We start from the raw sequence: 17,380 nt of genomic DNA, 5'->3' as shown, positions 1-17,380 counted from the left end.
GGTCGCAAGTGCCCTCCCCAGCTAATCCCTACCACTCCCAAGTAGATAACCACGGTGCCTGAAGCCACAGCTGGTTCGGCCCCACAGAGGAACCTAATAAAGGGTGGGTCCCTAATGGCAGAATGGCCTAGACCCCTGGCTTAGTGTAAGAGGCACTAAACACTGGCACCAGACAATTGAATTCAAATCCTGGGGCAGCAGCTTTAGAGCTGTGATCTGGGCAGGGTTAATGAACTTGTCAGAGCTGGGGTGTCCTGTCCCTTGGGGACACTGCATATGTGGCCATGAGCCACTGCTCTGGTCATCACAGGTCCCCGTGGGCTCCCTCATGAATCTGGGACATAGGGCCAGTGCCACTGGTGGGAGTTCTGAGCTGTCCCAGGGTCAGTAGTCCAGGGATTCTGTCATCTCTAACAAGGGGCCCCAGCAGAGTGCTCTGTGATTGCCAGCGCCCGGCAGGGGTGGAGCTGCATAAAGTCCACACACCCTGGGGCCCCCCTCTCTCTTCTCCCTGGGATATTTTTTGCCTTGACCTTTCCCAGCACAGACTCAGCAGCTAGCCTCACACCGCTCTGTGCCAGCCTTGTTGTCAACACGCAGAGTTGGGCTCGCCTGCATCCATCACACACTGATGCACGAGTCGCCAGAAGTCTGAAAAGAGTCTCCCGCCGCTTTGAGCGCCAGATACCCAGCCATGTCTCTTTGTTCTTTGACCATTGCCTGTGTCTCTCCACTGAGGCCCCCCAGGACAGACACTCTTTTCCCTGCACTCCATCTCCCCTGTCCCCCAGCTCTAGGCAAGCCCAAGCTATGCCTTCTGTCATGTGAGTGGCCAGAGCCATTGCGCCCACCTCCCTCCTTCCTCTCCATCTGATTGTGACCCAGGGTGTGCGAACCCCAAGGAGTCAAGCATAGTGCTGTGTGGGATGGCAAGCAGTGGTGCCTTTCCCCAGCCCTGCAGCCCAGCTGCTACTGCACACGTATGTGCACAGGGCCCTTCAAGGCTGCCTGTACATGCATAGGAGCCGGCCACATCTTGGACTGTCTTCCCTTCCAGGATAGGGGTTTTTGTCTATTTCTGTCCCCAGTCTTCTTCACTGCTGTCCCTTCTGGTATAGGATCCCAAGCATGTGACTGTTGCCATACCCCCACCCCCACCCCAGCAGCCCCCATACTCCTGAGGTGACAGGCGTTTCTCTCCAAACATTTTCAGCCACAAGCCAAAAGGTTCCAGTTACAAACACTGGCAGGGGACATGCCCCTGTGCGCAAAGCTGTGCCTGCCACTGTTAACATGGCAAGCAGAGTGAGAGCCCCTGGCCCCGGGTTAGCAAATCCTCCTTCTTGAATACATGTTCCTTTTGATCACATGTCTGGTGACCTCCATTCCGGCTCTGCTGTCCTGTTCATCTGTATGCTGCATAGGCCCCATGCAGAATCTCATTTCTACCTGTCTCTCCTGGGGAGCAGCAGGCATTTCTGAGGCTCAGGTGGTTCTCTGTACCTTTCTTGCTGCTCTCCTGGCAGCCTCGGCTGGTCTTAGATTCATGCTGCTCCTGTGTCTTTGTCCTGGGCATCAGGTGTCAAGCTGGGATATCCCACACATCAGGCTGATGTTCTCTAGACTTGGGTCCTGGGTTCTGAAAGGGTCTAGAATGAGTCCATTTGTTTCAGGGCATGTTTGGATGGAGGCAGAAGCAGGATCATGGGGTTGAGTGTGGGAGGAGGGGACTGCAGAAGCAGGTGGCCCGGACTTGAGGAAGAGCTGCTGACTGTTCCTGTTAGGGTGCTAGGGAGCCCGGGTGGGTGTCACCGCCCGATGATACCCAGTGTCCTTATCTCTAGCTGTAGACACCAGCGTGATGCCCTCCCAGGAGCAGTGCTATCCCAGGTTAGTGAAGGTGAAGGGGAGCCATAGCAGGTAGAAGGAGTGAGCCCTCTGTTACTGGATCACCAGTCAGGCCTGGAATTCCCAAACTCTGCCTATAGCAGCCATGGAGGTTTTGGGGGCTGTGAGCCATAGAGGATGGCAGGAGGGCGGGTACTTCCCTGCTATGCACAGAAGCAAGGGCCATGGGAGGTGGCAAGCAGGACTGTGGTCACTGAGGTCATTTGCCACAATAACCGAACTCCTGTTCCATTTTTTTCCCCTGCTACACACTCCCAGAGGACCAGCTGCCTCCTGGCTTCCCCAACATTGACATGGGCCCCCAGTTGAAGGTTGTAGAGCGCACACGCACAGCCACCATGCTCTGTGCTGCCAGCGGAAACCCTGACCCTGAGATCACCTGGTTCAAGGACTTCCTGCCTGTGGACCCCAGTGCCAGCAACGGGCGGATCAAGCAGCTTCGATCAGGTGGGCATAGGTGGCCGACAGGATGAGAGCACGATCGACAGTGGCAGAGGGCCTAATGGGGAATAGACTGGTACATGGTGCACTTGGAGTAACCTCGGAGTAGAGCTCAGGCCCTGCACCCACACCACAGAGAGTGACAGAGGTCTCCAGCGGGAACAGGGCTCTAGGACTCGATAGTGTGCTTTGTGGGTAAGGATGACTGTAATCAATGGGTAACTGCTTAGCACCAGCCATGAGGACAGGTTGGCAGGGTCACGGGGGACCCTAGCTCCAGAGGATGTTATAGAATGTGGTTGGTCAAGGTCGGTCTGTATGCATGTGACTCCTTAAGTGGCTCGACCTGTCTCTTGTTTGTGGGCAAAATGCTGGGACTGGGCTCTCTACTACAGGTGTGCCTGACACATGTCCCTCCCGTGCCCCAAGGGCATGTGGCTCTTCTCGCCCCTCCCTGGGGATGTTTGTGTGCCTGCTGGCCCCTGAGTGTTGGCTGTGTCCTGCCTGTATGTTCTGTGTCTCCCCGGCACCCCGTACCAACATGTTCACATTCTCGTTCCACTCTGCTGCCCTGCCCCAGCCCTGTCCCTGTCCCTGTCCCTGCCAAAGACCTGCTCTGCCTCTTGCTGTCCTCTGGGTGGGTGTCCATTTCACACACCTCCCACAAGTCACCTGAGACACAGTTCACCTGTGGACAAACTGCTCACAGCATAGGAGAGGCCCCAGCCTACCGGGAAGCTCTCAAACTTGGAGGCACCTCCTGGCCACCACGTGGCCAATGTTCAGGGGTAATAACTAAGCGTTTTATAAACATGTGGTCTTGAGAGCTGCCTTATACCCCATGGTCCTCCTTCTCCCTCGTGCCCACAAACAGCCAGGATGTCCAGTGGCCATCCTTTAACCTTCTTCTCTCTTCTCCTTCCTCTGTATAACGCTCAGAAAGCTTTGGTAAGTTCTCACTTCTTGCCACCAACCACTAACAGTTCTTCCACCCTGTGCCCACACTAACAGCCACCGTGACAGTAACTGACCCCACTGCGTGTGGCATGTATACTAACGTCCTATCACCTGCCCCCCATGGTAGGCTGCATAAGACCCCACCCACAAGGAAAAGAGGAAAAACACCACCTGACCTCAGTCTGGGGGCTGTCACATCTCACCAGCATCCCCTCCCCTCAGAGCTTCCTCCTGGGCTTCTCCAGTGGAGATAGGAACATTCCACCTGGGTTCATTCTTGCCAATGTGATACTGACTGGTAGAAGCCCTTTCAAGGCCCTGGGCTTTGTCCCCAACACCACCAAACTAAAGATGGAAAAGCACTGGTTTTGTTCCCCTTATGGCAATATGAACAACCCCTGGGGCCTCCTGCCACTGTAACCCAGGCAGAGGCAGAGTCCCACCATGCCATTGACAGCCACACAGATGACAAGTTCCCATTGACTTCTATGGACTGTGCGGGGAGGCCTCCAGGGAATGTGATATTTCTGCTGGGCATGATGGCTGTGTGTTTAACCCTGGACTCAGGAGGCAGAGGCAGGAACATTGTTATGAGTTGGAGGCCAGACTTGTCTATATAGTGAGTGCCAGGGCCACCCGGATACAGGCAAGGTCTTCAGAGTAAGGATGAGGTGCAGGTCCACAGTACAGAAGTGACACCTGGTATGAAAGCCACACTGCAGTCTGTGGAGAATCACCCCATCTGCCTTTGGCCTCAGTTTACCCAACCGTGCAGCAGGCCTGGGCTAGCTCTTACAGCTGCCACTGAAAAAACCTGGCTTTGGTCCTAGCAAACAAGCAGCATTAGAGACCCCCAGCCTGGAGCCTTCTCTTACTTTGGTGTAACCAACCCACAGATGGCCTTTTTCCTCTTTTCCTTCAGAGTTGAAGGAGGCCACTAGGTCCCCTCTGCCCTAGCTCCTTTCCCAAGTCTCCTTCTCAGCCTTGGTGACACCCAATCCTGTCGCACCAGTGTCCAGCCCTCAAGTGCTAACTCCTGTCCCTTCCTGGTCACTAACAAGACTCCTGGGACCCTGCTGCTACCTGCCCCTCCTGGTTTAGATATCAAAGAACCCCTTGCTGGAACATCAAAATCACCAGAGGGAGGAGGTGTGGCCTCCCTGGGACCCAACCCAGACCCAGGAAGGCTGTCTGCAAGGAACACCACCCTGAAGGCCCATGGCCCCAACCCAGAGCCCTGATGAGGCTGTTTGCGGCCCCACTGCCCAGCAAAGGGACAGGCGTGGCTCCTGGCCCCGAAGCCCCTGCCCCGTGACATTCACCTGTGTCTCTCTGTTTCCCTTACAGAAAGCACCCCTATCCGAGGTAAGAGGTCCACCCATCACCATCTGGCCCTGAGGTCTAACTAGCTATCCCCCAGCCTGCCACAGCCCCCCACCCTCCTGGTGTTTTTGTCTCTGTCTGTGGCTTGGGCCAAGTGTGGCTGCAGAGAACAGTGTGGGCATCCAGTTGTGGGACAGGCACCACTTCTCGTGCCTACCTGAACTCCTGACCCCTGAACTCATGGCCATCTACAGTGAACTGCAAAAGGACCTTTTGAGATTTGGGGGTATTCAGCCAGCAGGGATCAGAGAAAAGAATTGGCCAAAGCCAGGTGTGACACACCCACTTCACCTGAGCCCGTGAGAGCAGACCAGTGCCTGATAGGCTGTGCATCTTTAAACAGGTCTCCCGCCCCTTCTGGTCTCTGCAGTGGTCTTGAAGTCAGTTCTATGGTGACTAACCTTTACCACCACTCAAGAGAAGGAGCACAGGGCTCTCTGGGCCCTGTCACTACTGGGGCATAGCTGTCAACAAAACCAAGAATATGGACAAAAAGTCTGGAACAGTGGAATTTAGGAGTCCAGGGTTTCTGTACACGGGTGTCATTGCATTGTGCTTAGTTGATGCAGGTCACCCTCTGCTTCAGAACTTGGGATGAGGTGACTGTGTCCTGCTACTGATGTCCTCATGCCTCACCCTGGGCTTCAGACATGGGATCTGACTCTGTGTGTGGCTGCTAAGTTCTTCACCCAGCAACAATTAACCTCTGTCCCTTTCCACTGCCTGGCAGCTGCACAGGGGGAAAAGCCTGGGCTCACTGCTGCCACACGGAAGTCTGGGCTGACCTGTTAGTCCACAAGATGCTGGGGCAGCCCACCAACCGTCAGGAGTGGCAACCTGCTATGCCATGCCCTGTGACTCTCCCTTTGTCAGTGAGCAGTACAGATGTGATATCAGGTGGGGGTGTTTGTCAGGTCGAGCCATGTGCTGGTGCTGGCCATCATGGCCAAGGTCCCATCCCTGTCCCCGCAGGTGCCCTGCAGATTGAGAGCAGCGAGGAGACAGACCAGGGCAAGTACGAGTGTGTGGCCACCAACAGCGCTGGGGTGCGCTACTCATCACCTGCCAACCTCTACGTGCGAGGTAGGGAACTCCGCCAGGCAGAGGCAGGGACCCACTGTCCCACCCTGTCCCACCTTATAACTGGGCTCATGGCCTCCTGGCTCCCCTGTCCTGTGCAGTCCCGAGCAGGAAGGCCCTGATCTCATCCACGGGGTCATTGGAATGATAGTCACCACACCTCGTGGGCCATGGGACTCTAAGGGTTGCACTGATGGCAGGCTGGGTGGGAACAGAGTGGGGTGGGGGGTCAGTCTCGGGCCTATAGGGCCGGGGGAGCCTGAGGGTCACTGCCCCACCACCACATCCCCACTCCCAAGTTGGCTTGTGTGGTGTCTGTGTCTCCTGTGTCCTGCTGGCTTTGCTTCTCTGAACCCGTGGCCTTGTGGCTCCCTGCTTCCCCACCCCGTCCAGTGTCTCTAGCAAAGACTGTGGGGAATGGGGTTTCCAAGCTGTCGTCATTCAGCATCCCCAACCCCATGCTCAATTTAGAAGGATATACCCAGGCTGTAAGAGGCCAGAGCCATGGTGCTCACATGTGTGCCTGTGGCTCAGTGGCCAGGCATGCCTCCTCGTCCTTGGGACCCCAAGTAGGTCTCAGAACCCCGACTTGCTCAGGTGTGGTTGGAAGCCCCCAGGAGGGTTCCTGCACGACCCGTGGTGTACCCCTCCTCCATATCCCGTGGACATACTGGGGACCCTGTCTGCTTATATCAGTTGACCTGCTTACCTTCCTCCCCAGCCTCAGTTTCCCTGAAACGCTCCTAATCTTCATCCCTCTCTACCCAGGGAGGCCAGGCCTGCAAGCTGCCCCTCTCCCTCCAGCCCTAATCTTCCCTAGCTCCTAGTTAATTCCTTTGGGTCCTGGGCTGTGGGTGTTACATCTTGGCTTTAAGCAGGAGGCCCTGTGGAGGGAGGGTTTGAGAGGGTGGGAGGTGGGCCAGTGTGATCTTCTGCCACCATGGTGCCCTGGTGAGTTGCTGTCCCTGCAGGACTCCAGTGACTGGCCTTCATCTAACTTGTGTTTCTTTGTGGACACCGGGGATGGGGGGTTGTGAGTCTGACAGGGTTCAGGAGAGTGGGGACAGCAGGGGTGGAGTAGGGGAGGGAGGGTCACTTAGCAAGGGTGAGAGGAGGGCCAAGGGCCCTGTGTACTCTGGCCAAGCCCCTGCCTGGGGGCTGCAGGTGAGGGTCGGTCGGGAGAGTGCTGGCTCTGCTGGCTGTGCTCAGCCACGATCGAGGACAGGGCAGGAGGTTTATGTTCTTTTTCTTTTTTGATTTTAATTTTTTTAATTTTTTTGGTTTAAAGAAGAAAGCAAACGACTGCAGCTTTAGCCGTGGGAAGTCCTCTTTTTACTCTCTGTATCTCCCCTATTTTTTCTCTTCTCCCCATGTCATTGTGCGCATCAAACCCCCTTTACATCCCTCAGAGCTTCGAGAAGGTTGGTGTGGCTTTTTTCTTTTTTACTTTCTTTACCCACATTTTTACATTCTGAAAAAAAAAAAAAAAAACACTGATACATGCTCACACACACAAGAAACAGACAGACACTGCGCAGGACACCTGCACACATGCACACAGAAAACAAATAGCAAAACAGATGTAAAATGGAATCAGGTATCGAGCCTAAAGCAAACAACCCAGAAAGACACACAGAACCTAATGTCAGCCGGCCAGCGCGGCTGGCACACGCGATGCTTGCATTGTGGTCGCCTCTGCATCCCTTGGTAATGTTGTTGCTAAGTTTCTTGCACTCCTCGTCGTCATGGTAACTTGGGCCTGGTGCATGCTGGGAGAATGTAAAAAAAAATTGTCTGCATGCCACTCTTGTCATGGTGGATCCCCAGCCTTTGCTGGAGTGTTTGTCTCCTGTTTCATTTTTTCTTTTTTCTTTTTTTGGTTTTTTTTCCTTTTCTTATTTTTTTTCAAAAGTTTTTTATATATATATATATAAGTTTTGTTTTGGGGGATCAATTGGTTCTTCGCACACATTCCGCTCTGCCCCCTCCACTGGACACCCTTCCCCACAAAGCTATGTCTTTGGTTCTGTCTTGTTCTGTGCTGTTTGGGTTTTGGTTTTCTTGGGCTGAGCTGTTGTGGTTGTTAGCAAATGCATTGTGAGTTTAAAGCCAGTGTTCCTGTCCCAACTGTCACCCAGAGGGTGGAAGGGGTCCCACAGCTGGGATGCTGTGACAAAAAGTGACCACTTAGGCACCATGTGACCAGGGCCATGGGGGGCGGTGTTAACCATGCTTCCTTCTCCACTTCCCTCTACAGCCTGGCAGGAAACAGTCCCCAAAAGCATGTCCCATCCTCCTGCCTCAGATATTTAAATCCCTGTTCTCCCAAAGAACACAGCTGGGGTCTGCCAGTGCCCCAACTTTCTGCTCAGTATTGGCCAATCTAAAAGGGAGTGGGGTGCCACAGCTCGAGGATCTCGAGTGCTTGGCAAAAAGGGCACAGTGTGCCAGCCAGCAGTGTGCCAGCCCGCAGTGCCCACGGGGTCAGGGAGCAATGTGACAGAGAGAAGGCCTGGCCAGCAGCAGTGGGCCTCTCTGCCTCTAGGTGTAAGCACGGGTGTGTTGTCCCACAGCATGGTCACTTTCTGAATCACCTGAGCATCAGGGCTGTGGAATTCTGGAGAAAACCAGGGGCATTTGGGGCGTGGCCTCTCCCCGACTCTCTCCCTCCCCTTCTTTGCTTGTCCCTCCCTCTTTCTAAACTTTCTTTTTCCTTCTTTCTTAGTTCTTGTTCTCTTTGTCTCTGTCTCTCTCTGTCTCTCTTTCTCCTGAGATTCACACATCCTCCACCGGCCCTACCCACCTTAGAGAATACACCCCTTTAATGCCCAGTCTGCTCTGCACCTCACTGCTCCCTGGGATAACTGTGAGCCAAGCTCCCCCAGGCAGGCCACCCACCCACAGACTCCTCTGCACCTTCCCAGTTATTAAATCAAAAGCTGATCAGGAAAATTCTCTAGATGAGCCAGGAAGGGACACTGTCGCCCTCGGTATAAAAACTGCCAGCCTGTGCCCCGGGCAAACGCCCAGGACCTCCTCAGAGCAGGTGCTGGGGAGAGGAGTCCCCAAGGACACTAACGTTGGAGAGCGCTCCTGTGCAGGCCCCACCTTGGCAGGTGCCGGTCTCCAGGTGTGTGACCTTGGACTTGTCACTTGAGTTCTTAAGAGTTCTCAGTCAAGTGAACTATGAAGTTCTTAGTGCCTGCTGGCCCTAAAAGCCGACAACATCACATGCCCTGGATGACGAGAGTCCTGGACACCCACGTGAGTTGAAAGGGGAGGAAGGAAGGGACCTCCAGCCTTAGGCAGCCAGTGCCTCCAGTGTTCTCTGTTTAAGTCTGACAGTCTAAAGGACAGTGGCCAGACTTGCTGAGCAAACTCTCAGCCCCGAGTGCAGAGTCTGAGCTGCATGAAAAAAGACGGCCTATGGGTGCTGGGTTGGTGGGGGCTAGCTTAGAGAGCACCACAGTGCAGGAGCGAATCTGCAAGCCCGCCTGGATCATTTGCTCTTTATTGGTGTTTTTCTGAGGCCTATCCTCTGAAGGCAGGTGGCTCTTCTGGGACCAGTGATGTCATTTTCCCCCTTGTGATTTTTCTCTGATGAAGTCCTAGGGCCCAAGAGAGGCAGAGGAGGGCACCCTGGAGCACTGAGGCCCCCTCGGCACACCAGAACCCACCAGGAGAGCAAGGCAGGCCTGTGAGGCCTGCAGAGTGATGTGGAACCTCCCCCATTGCAAAGTCAGCAGCCTCCGAGTCAGACAGACAGACAGACAGACAGACAGACAGCCCTGGGTGTCCCCAACTATCAGGCTCAACTTCTGAGGAAGCCCCAGGAGCTGCCCTACCCTTGACCTTTAGGGACTAAATGGCCACAGCCCAGTATAGGGTTGTTTCTGAATGCACGTTCTACACCTCTCTGGGATGTCCTGAGGGAAGCTGGTGCCAGGAGATAGTCAGATGATGTCATCGAAGGCTGTTCACATTTTTCCTCAGCAGCAGTTTAAAGCTATAAGCCTTTAATGGTTTTTCAGGTTAACCCCAAGAGAAGGCACTGAGCACAGTGCACCCAGTCCAGGTAATGATGCATCTCCCACCCACCCGCTGAGGAGAGACAGCCTCTCACCTACATGGGACATGAGGTCTCTGGGATCTGAGCTTCTAATGCTGGCTTCCTATTATCCCATACAGCCAGCAAGGCCGAGGAGGCCCAGTCCCTCCGTGATCTCTGAGCTTAGTTTGCTCCTAGACAGGTTGACTGCTCCTGTCCCCTGGGGAGTCAGGTTGGCCTTCAGTGAGACTTCTGTACCCAAATCCTAAAATTTGTAACCTGACTTCTAGGTCCCTAGAATGGGAATCGTGAGAGATCTGAAGCCTGGAACTCCTCTCATTTCCCCCAGATGCTCTGTGGGATCTGTTGGTCAGCTCCCCCTTACTATTGGCTGTGCCCTGACAGTACACCAACCCCCATTACCCTGTCCTGTACTGAAGGAGAGGGCTCTCAGGGCGGGGAGACTCCAGGGGGTCTGGTGGAGGTGGGGAGGACGGGCGTCCCACAGGAACACTGAGCACTGACTGATATGTCGCCTGCTGCCTGCCTCACCCTCTGCATCTGTGTCCCCTGTGGTCGGTCAGGACATTAGATTACACCTGGTCCGTGGGAGAAGCCACAGTCTCCCATGGGCACAGTGTTGGATGGGGGTGGGGAAATCAATTGGCAAGAATGTAAGGGGAATCAAAAAGGGATAGAGGGCTCCCTTTCTCTCTTTTACGTACACGCACACGCACACGCACACGCATGCACGCACGCACGCACACACTCGGAACAGTTGGAAATGATCGAGGCTACTGATCAGCTGCCCAAGCCAGGGCTTGGCCCTCTGGGCTTTCATAAGGCAGCTTCCTGGCCAAGGGAGCCAGTTGTGGAACTGGAGACAGGCGGGACGGGAAGGGACAGGAAATAGGCTTTGAACTTGGGCCTCTGCCCCACCACCCATGACAGGTGTAATCTAAACTTTACTCAACTCCCACCCCAGAGGCTGCACAAGTCCTTGGCACATCCCCCACCCAGCTCGCATCTACATATTCATTTTGGAGTTTAGAGAAACAGCCACATTTTTCTCTCACTCCAAAATGCCCAGCAGAGCCCCACCCCCACCCCCATCTGCGGCTTGCTGCGTCATTAGTTGTGCAATGCTGTCGGACCCTTACCTAGCGCTTCAACCAGGCCACCTCACCCACTCACTCCTCCTCTCCTTCCCCACCTACCCCTCACCCTCAAACCCCCACATTAAGTTTTGGTTTCTGCCTCTTCCTGCTTGGGGGAGGGGCTGTCTCCTAGTTGCTTTGATGGTTTTCAGTTGGTTCGATTTTTTTTTTTTTTTTTTTTTTTTTTGGCCATGTGAATCGGGGTTTGAAGCGACCATCCCCTCCTAACCTGCCACCACCATCCTCCCACCCCTGCCACCCAACCCTCCTGACCCCACTCACCCACTCGGGTTCCCCCTGCTGGGACCCGCCCCGGCTACTCGGTGACCAGAAGAGCTGGGGACCAGAGCCAGCTGGAGCAAGCGAGGACCAAGGCTGGTGTTGCCCCTTATAACCCGCCTGGACCCTCCTTTCAGGTCGGTAATTTGGGGCGGGGGTCCCTCGGGGCCTGACGGTCCTGTGGGCTCTGCCTCCACCTTATTTCCTAATGTGCACCTCAAGCCTGCAGCCAAGGGGCGGAGGAACAAAGTGGGCGGGCGGGCAACTGCCCAGAAGTGGGCAGAACACAGCATCAGCCACCACGCTCACTGGCTGGGAGGGTGCGCGGAGGGATGAGAGCCGCCTTCTGCCTGCAGCACCCTCCCTTGCATACTCTGACAAACCAACCTACTTCCCACAGGACATAGAAACCAGCAAAGAGCCTTGAAAGCCAGCAGGCAGCATTTCTTGGGTGCCCTAGACACCTTTGCAGTTGAGAGCTACTGGCCATTTAATTGATAGGGATTGGCCACATCAGAACCAGTGACCATTAAAGTGACATGTAGTCCTCTCCAGCATTTAACCTGCACTCAGCTCTGGAGGGACACTGCATATTTCGGTCATCTGAAGCCTCTGTGCTTTGAAAGCTGAGGTCAGTTCCACATAGCAACACCCTTGACATAAACTAAAGTTGGGTCAGACTTGAGCAAGGCCTGCAGAGACCTACCTGGTCCTCAGCGAGTGAGTGAGCTGTGTGAGGTGAGCTTTGGACTCTGTTCCTTTAGGGTTCCAAATACTCCTTCCTTCATCCTCTGCATCCCCTCCCTCAGTAAAGACACACACATCTAAAGGAACTGAGATGGTGAGAAAGGGACACTCAGCCACCATTGCTGCTCACCTGTGAGTGCGAGAGTGGCAGGAGTGGCTTTGAGGTTGGCAACTCCTCATCCTCCTCAGCTTCGTCACGGCTCTGGCTGGCTGCCTCCTCTGCTGTAGACTGGGCTTGTTGGGTGAGATCAGATGAGGCAGCCGTGTAACTCAGACCTCCAGGTCACAGACAGCTTCAAATAGTGCGCCTAAGCCACTGGACACAGAGACTCATGCCTGTCATCCTAGCATTCAGGAAGCTGAGGCTAGACCATTACAATGAGTTGGAGGCCTGGGCTATCGATCAAGACCCTTTCTCAACAGATAAATAGCTGTTGATTGATAGATAATGGCTCCTTGTGGATGAGATGGTAGAGATGAGTGGCTGAGGTAGCCAGTTGAGTCTTCTGTCATGGAGGTCTGGACAACAGTGTTGGCAATGCCTGACTGGCCTGGAGATGGAACTGGGCTCTGTCCACTCAGAGCCCGTTCCCTGCAGGTCACCAGATAGCCTGTACTTACACATATGGAGCCTTAGATCCCAGGATGGGGTTCTAAGCCTCTAGGTTCTAGGGTACAGTGCCCTGAGCAAGGTTCAGGGGTGTCTAGGGAGACTGTTCTGGGTCTGTGTTGGTCTGTCCTGAGGATATCTTCTCTGGGGGCTGTTACCCCTTGGATGCCTTACTGCCTAGCCAAGACTCCTGGGTGCTGGGTGTCGAGGCCAGATGCTGTGTTCTGCTAGTGGGGAGGGGCCCTGGGCATATTCCTGGGACAGCCACAGCCCTTCTCTGTTCAGACCCCGATTTTCAACCCCACACCCATTCCATGTTTCTCTTCTTGCTTTGAGTGTTGGTTCCTTTCAGGGTGCTTTTTTTTGGTCTTTAAATTTCTGTTTTTGCTTTATTATTATTATTTTTTTTAATTTGTCTCCTCCCCCAACCCTTCCTGGTTTTGGTTTGGATGTCAAATGCCATTTTCTGTCCTGGATTAATTAGCCTCTCCACACTCATTCCCACTCATTCTGTTTCCATGACAACGCAGCCTCAGCATCCCCCCCACTCCAGCCTTGCTGTGGATGCTGGCAGCAGGTGGCTGGCTGGACCCCAGTGCCGCCCCCTCTGCTCCTCATTCTCTACCCAGCCATGTCGGAACTGTGTCCCCAGTCCTGCCCCACCTCCCCTCCAGCCTGCAGGGGCTCCTGCCTTTCCTCTCCCTCCCTCCATTGTGTGTGTCCTCCATGACTCTGGACTTTTTGTAGGGCTACGTTTTCCGAAGGGTTCCAGCCTGCAGACCTTCACTCAACCTGTCAAAGAGTCTTCACTGACCCAAGGCCATGCTCTTGCCCCTTAGCTTCTTAGGGCTCTGGTTGGACTTGGCTTCGAGCCTCACCCCTGGGAAGGCAAGTCTTCGAGGTCAGGTCCCCATGAGTGTCCCACGCCCATCCCAGAACCCACCCAGCTTCTGAAAACGGAGCCCTGGAAATGTCCTGCTGCCTTCCTAGCCCACAAGGCTCCTGCAGAAGGTGGCATTCATCCCCACCCACTAAGGAGTACAGCAAACATGTCCTGACCCCAACGCTCCACCTCTTCGGCTCCTACTTTTACTAATTCTCAATTATGAGTTGTTATTGGATATCCTAGTATGGTTCTGCCAGGGCTGATGTGGCAATGTGTCTGGTGGCATTACACCACATCTGCTAGAGTAGAGGACCATGCAGCACTGAAGTGGGCCCTTCCTTCTGCTGTCTCTGTTCCTGTCCCCAACTCTCCCCTCCCTCCCCCCCCCTCCCCCCTATCTGTCTCTCTCTTTGTGTCTCTCTCTCTCTCTCTCTCTCTCTCTCTCTCTCTCTCTCTATCTCCCCCCCTATCTGCATGGTGTTTGTGATTTCTAAGAGCTGCATCCTATTGATGGAAACGTGTCCAATCTGACAGAAGCTTTAGAAGGGTTTCTAACCCTAAACCACAAAAATTTCATCAGCATTTCTCATCTTTCCCTGGGGGGTTGGCCGGAGGCCATGGAGGTCCCTGGCCTCCACCTCCCAGTTCCTCTCTTTTATGGTCAGTTCTGTCCTCATTCCCCAGGAGGCTGGCAAGTGGCATCCCCACAACACAACTTCTTTGTGCGTCCCCAACCCCAGCCCTTAGCACCAGAGCCTTCGAGAACCTTTCATGGTAGTTGCCCCTCTCAGGAGCCCATGGAAGGGGCTACCCACTGGAGCCATGCCTGTCCACAAAGATGAGAAATTGCTGATAAATTTTTGTGTGTACTTCCATGCTGCGATCAGTGAGTGCTGGTCGGGGAAACCCTGTTGCTATGAGATAGCGCTTTGTGTCTCACTCTTGGTAGATCTCTATTGTTTGTGAAGTTCCTACCTTTGAAGTTTCCTTTGTGTTTTAATAATTTGTTTGTTTTTTTTTTGTTGTTGTTGTTGTTTTTTTTTTTTTTTTTTGGTCTGTTTTCATTTCGGGGAATGAATGATCTGGGGCTGTGATGGCCCTGTTTATATTTAAATGGCTTTCTACCCTTTTCCCTCTTTTTTTTTCTCTTTCCTCTTCATCCTATCCATTTCCCACTCCTGCCAAAACCGCCGCCTGCCCCCCCAGTCCGCCGTGTGGCCCCCCGCTTCTCCATCCTGCCCATGAGCCACGAGATCATGCCCGGTGGGAATGTGAATATCACTTGTGTGGCTGTGGGCTCACCCATGCCCTACGTGAAGTGGATGCAGGGGGCAGAGGACCTGACGCCTGAGGATGACATGCCCGTGGGTCGGAATGTCCTCGAACTCACGGATGTCAAAGACTCAGCCAACTATACTTGTGTGGCCATGTCCAGCCTGGGTGTGATCGAGGCCGTTGCTCAGATCACTGTAAAATGTAAGTCAGGTCCACAGTGGGGATGGGGAAGGAATGGATGGGACACATACCTCACCCTGGTGTAGGCAGGAGCAGAGCTGGAAAGAAGTGGGTGTGGCCAACTAGAACAGTGGTTGTGCTGGTTGTGACCTCTCTTGGAGTTGAAGGACCCTTTTAGAGGCATAGCCTAAGACCATCAAAAGACACAGATGTCTACATCACCATTCTCAACAGTAGCAAAAGTTACAGTTATGAAGTAGCACTGAAGGTAACTGGCTTAGAGTCACCATAACATGAGGAGAACTAGATTACATGGTTGCAGCATTAGGAAGCTTGGGTCACATGCTCATGCCTATGGTCCCCATACTTTGGAAACTGAGGCAGGAGGATCAGGGATTTGGTGTCAGCTTGAGCTACACAGCAGGCATTGAGACCCCAGGGTGAAGCTCTCAGTTTCCCAACAGGGTCATGTCCAGGGAGGGAGTGGGTTTGGTGGGAAGTCTAAAAGTTAAATAGGTAATTCAGATAGTGAGATGAGGGCAGTGAGTCAAGGCCCTAGGGCTCAGGGGAGGGGGACGAAAAACTGCTGCTGGCTTGAGTTCCAATTGAAAGTCCAAGACCGAGCTTAAGCAGGAGGACTCACGAGCTCTGGCTCTCCACTTAGGCAGAAGAAGTGAAGTATTTGGAAGGGACCTCACATTTATCTTTGGCAACACGGAGGCTGTAAGGTAGCACTGAATCCAACATTTATCTTTGGCAACGTGGAGGCTGTAAGGTAGCACTGAATCCAAACACAGGAAGTGCACAATGAGCTCAGCTATTGCTGACCCATTGATTGAACTGAAGATTAATTGTGTAACTGCCAAGCCTTGCCCTGTGTGGGGAATAGCAGCTGGGTATAAAACCCAGGCTGGTCTGATGGGGAAACAGGTGGAAATGAGAGGGATTGAGGTAATGCTGCCTGTAGAGGGAAGGAGGAATGTGGGAGCCATGTCTCTCTCTAGGGACAAAGTGTTGGAGGTGTGGAGAAAGCTAGTGAGGAGTGACAGGCAGATGGAAGATGGAATCCCTGTGTGACTGAAAGAGTGAACCACAGACACAGGCAGGACTGCATAGACAGCTGCTCACAGCAGATGCTGCTCCTTTGTAAATGTCCTCTGTTTCACAGAGTAGGGACAGGAAAGGGCCTTACTGTTTAGCTTAGGAAGCTAAACTTTAGCCTCTGAAGTTTCTGAGACAACAGATGAGTTCCATTGTACCTGCCTGAAAATGCCTCAATATAGGGTCATCCTCTGCTACATAGTGAGTTCAAGACTAGCCTAGGCTACATGAGGCCTTGTATTATATTAAGTAAATATTTTCAGCTCTAAGTTAAAGTGCTGTGTGCACTCCTGTCTGACATGGTAGTGTGAAAGTCAGCTGCTAACAGTGTTGTAGTTGTGTTCCAATAAAGCTTTATTAATAGCTTCGATACCAAATGATGAGACTAGATGAATGGGGTTACTAGGCCTGTGTATTTGCTGAGGAAACTGAGGCTGAAGTGAATGTGTGGTCTTGAGTCACCCCACCTCCCTCCTGCAGCTCTCCCCAAAGCCCCTGGGACTCCCGTGGTGACGGAGAACACTGCTACCAGTATCACTGTCACATGGGACTCAGGCAACCCTGACCCTGTGTCCTACTACGTAATTGAGTATAAGTCCAAAAGCCAGGATGGGCCGTATCAGATCAAAGAAGACATCACCACCACGCGCTACAGCATCGGCGGCCTGAGCCCCAACTCTGAGTATGAGATCTGGGTGTCAGCTGTCAACTCCATCGGCCAGGGCCCCCCCAGTGAGTCGGTGGTGACCCGCACAGGCGAGCAGGCCCCAGCCAGTGCTCCCAGGAATGTTCAGGCGCGCATGCTCAGTGCCACCACCATGATTGTGCAGTGGGAGGAGCCCGTGGAGCCCAATGGCCTGATCCGTGGCTACCGTGTCTACTACACCATGGAGCCCGAGCATCCGGTGGGCAACTGGCAGAAGCACAATGTGGACGACAGTCTTCTGACCACTGTGGGCAGCCTGCTAGAGGATGAGACCTACACTGTGAGAGTGCTCGCCTTCACGTCGGTGGGCGACGGGCCACTGTCAGACCCCATCCAGGTCAAGACCCAGCAGGGAGGTGAGGTCTGGGGAGGAGTTCCTCACATGCCTGCCACGGGTGTTGTGCTAGAGTCAAAAAGGACAGAGTTATCCCGCCAATCCAAGCACCCAGCCTCCCATAGGCCAGCTCAGCCATTCATCTGTTGACTTCCAGTTACCTCCTTCCCCTGGAAGTAGACACACACACATACACACACACACACACACACACACACACACACACACACACACACACACACACACACTGCCATTGTAGTGTCACCTCCTAGACAATAAGTATGTGCA

At 53.8% G+C, this 17,380-nt stretch overlaps 1 protein-coding gene across 1 annotated transcript in view; it reads left to right on the top strand.

Moving 5' to 3' along the window:
- Ptprs (protein tyrosine phosphatase receptor type S) overlaps positions 1-17,380 on the top strand; it is a 60,449-nt gene that overhangs the window by 21,453 nt on the left and 21,616 nt on the right. Inside the window, exons 5-9 of the mRNA XM_032900756.1 lie at positions 2,167-2,355; positions 5,662-5,772; positions 7,179-7,190; positions 14,703-14,972; positions 16,533-17,114. Coding sequence (XP_032756647.1) covers positions 2,167-2,355; positions 5,662-5,772; positions 7,179-7,190; positions 14,703-14,972; positions 16,533-17,114 — 1,164 coding nt within the window. The remainder of the gene's footprint in view (positions 1-2,166; positions 2,356-5,661; positions 5,773-7,178; positions 7,191-14,702; positions 14,973-16,532; positions 17,115-17,380) is intronic.

This window comes from Rattus rattus, chromosome 4 (genome assembly GCF_011064425.1).
Source record: "Rattus rattus isolate New Zealand chromosome 4, Rrattus_CSIRO_v1, whole genome shotgun sequence".
NCBI classification, from domain to species: Eukaryota; Metazoa; Chordata; class Mammalia; order Rodentia; family Muridae; genus Rattus; species Rattus rattus.
The sequence above is the reverse complement of the archived record's forward strand: the minus strand, read 5'-3'. Positions and strand labels throughout refer to the sequence as shown.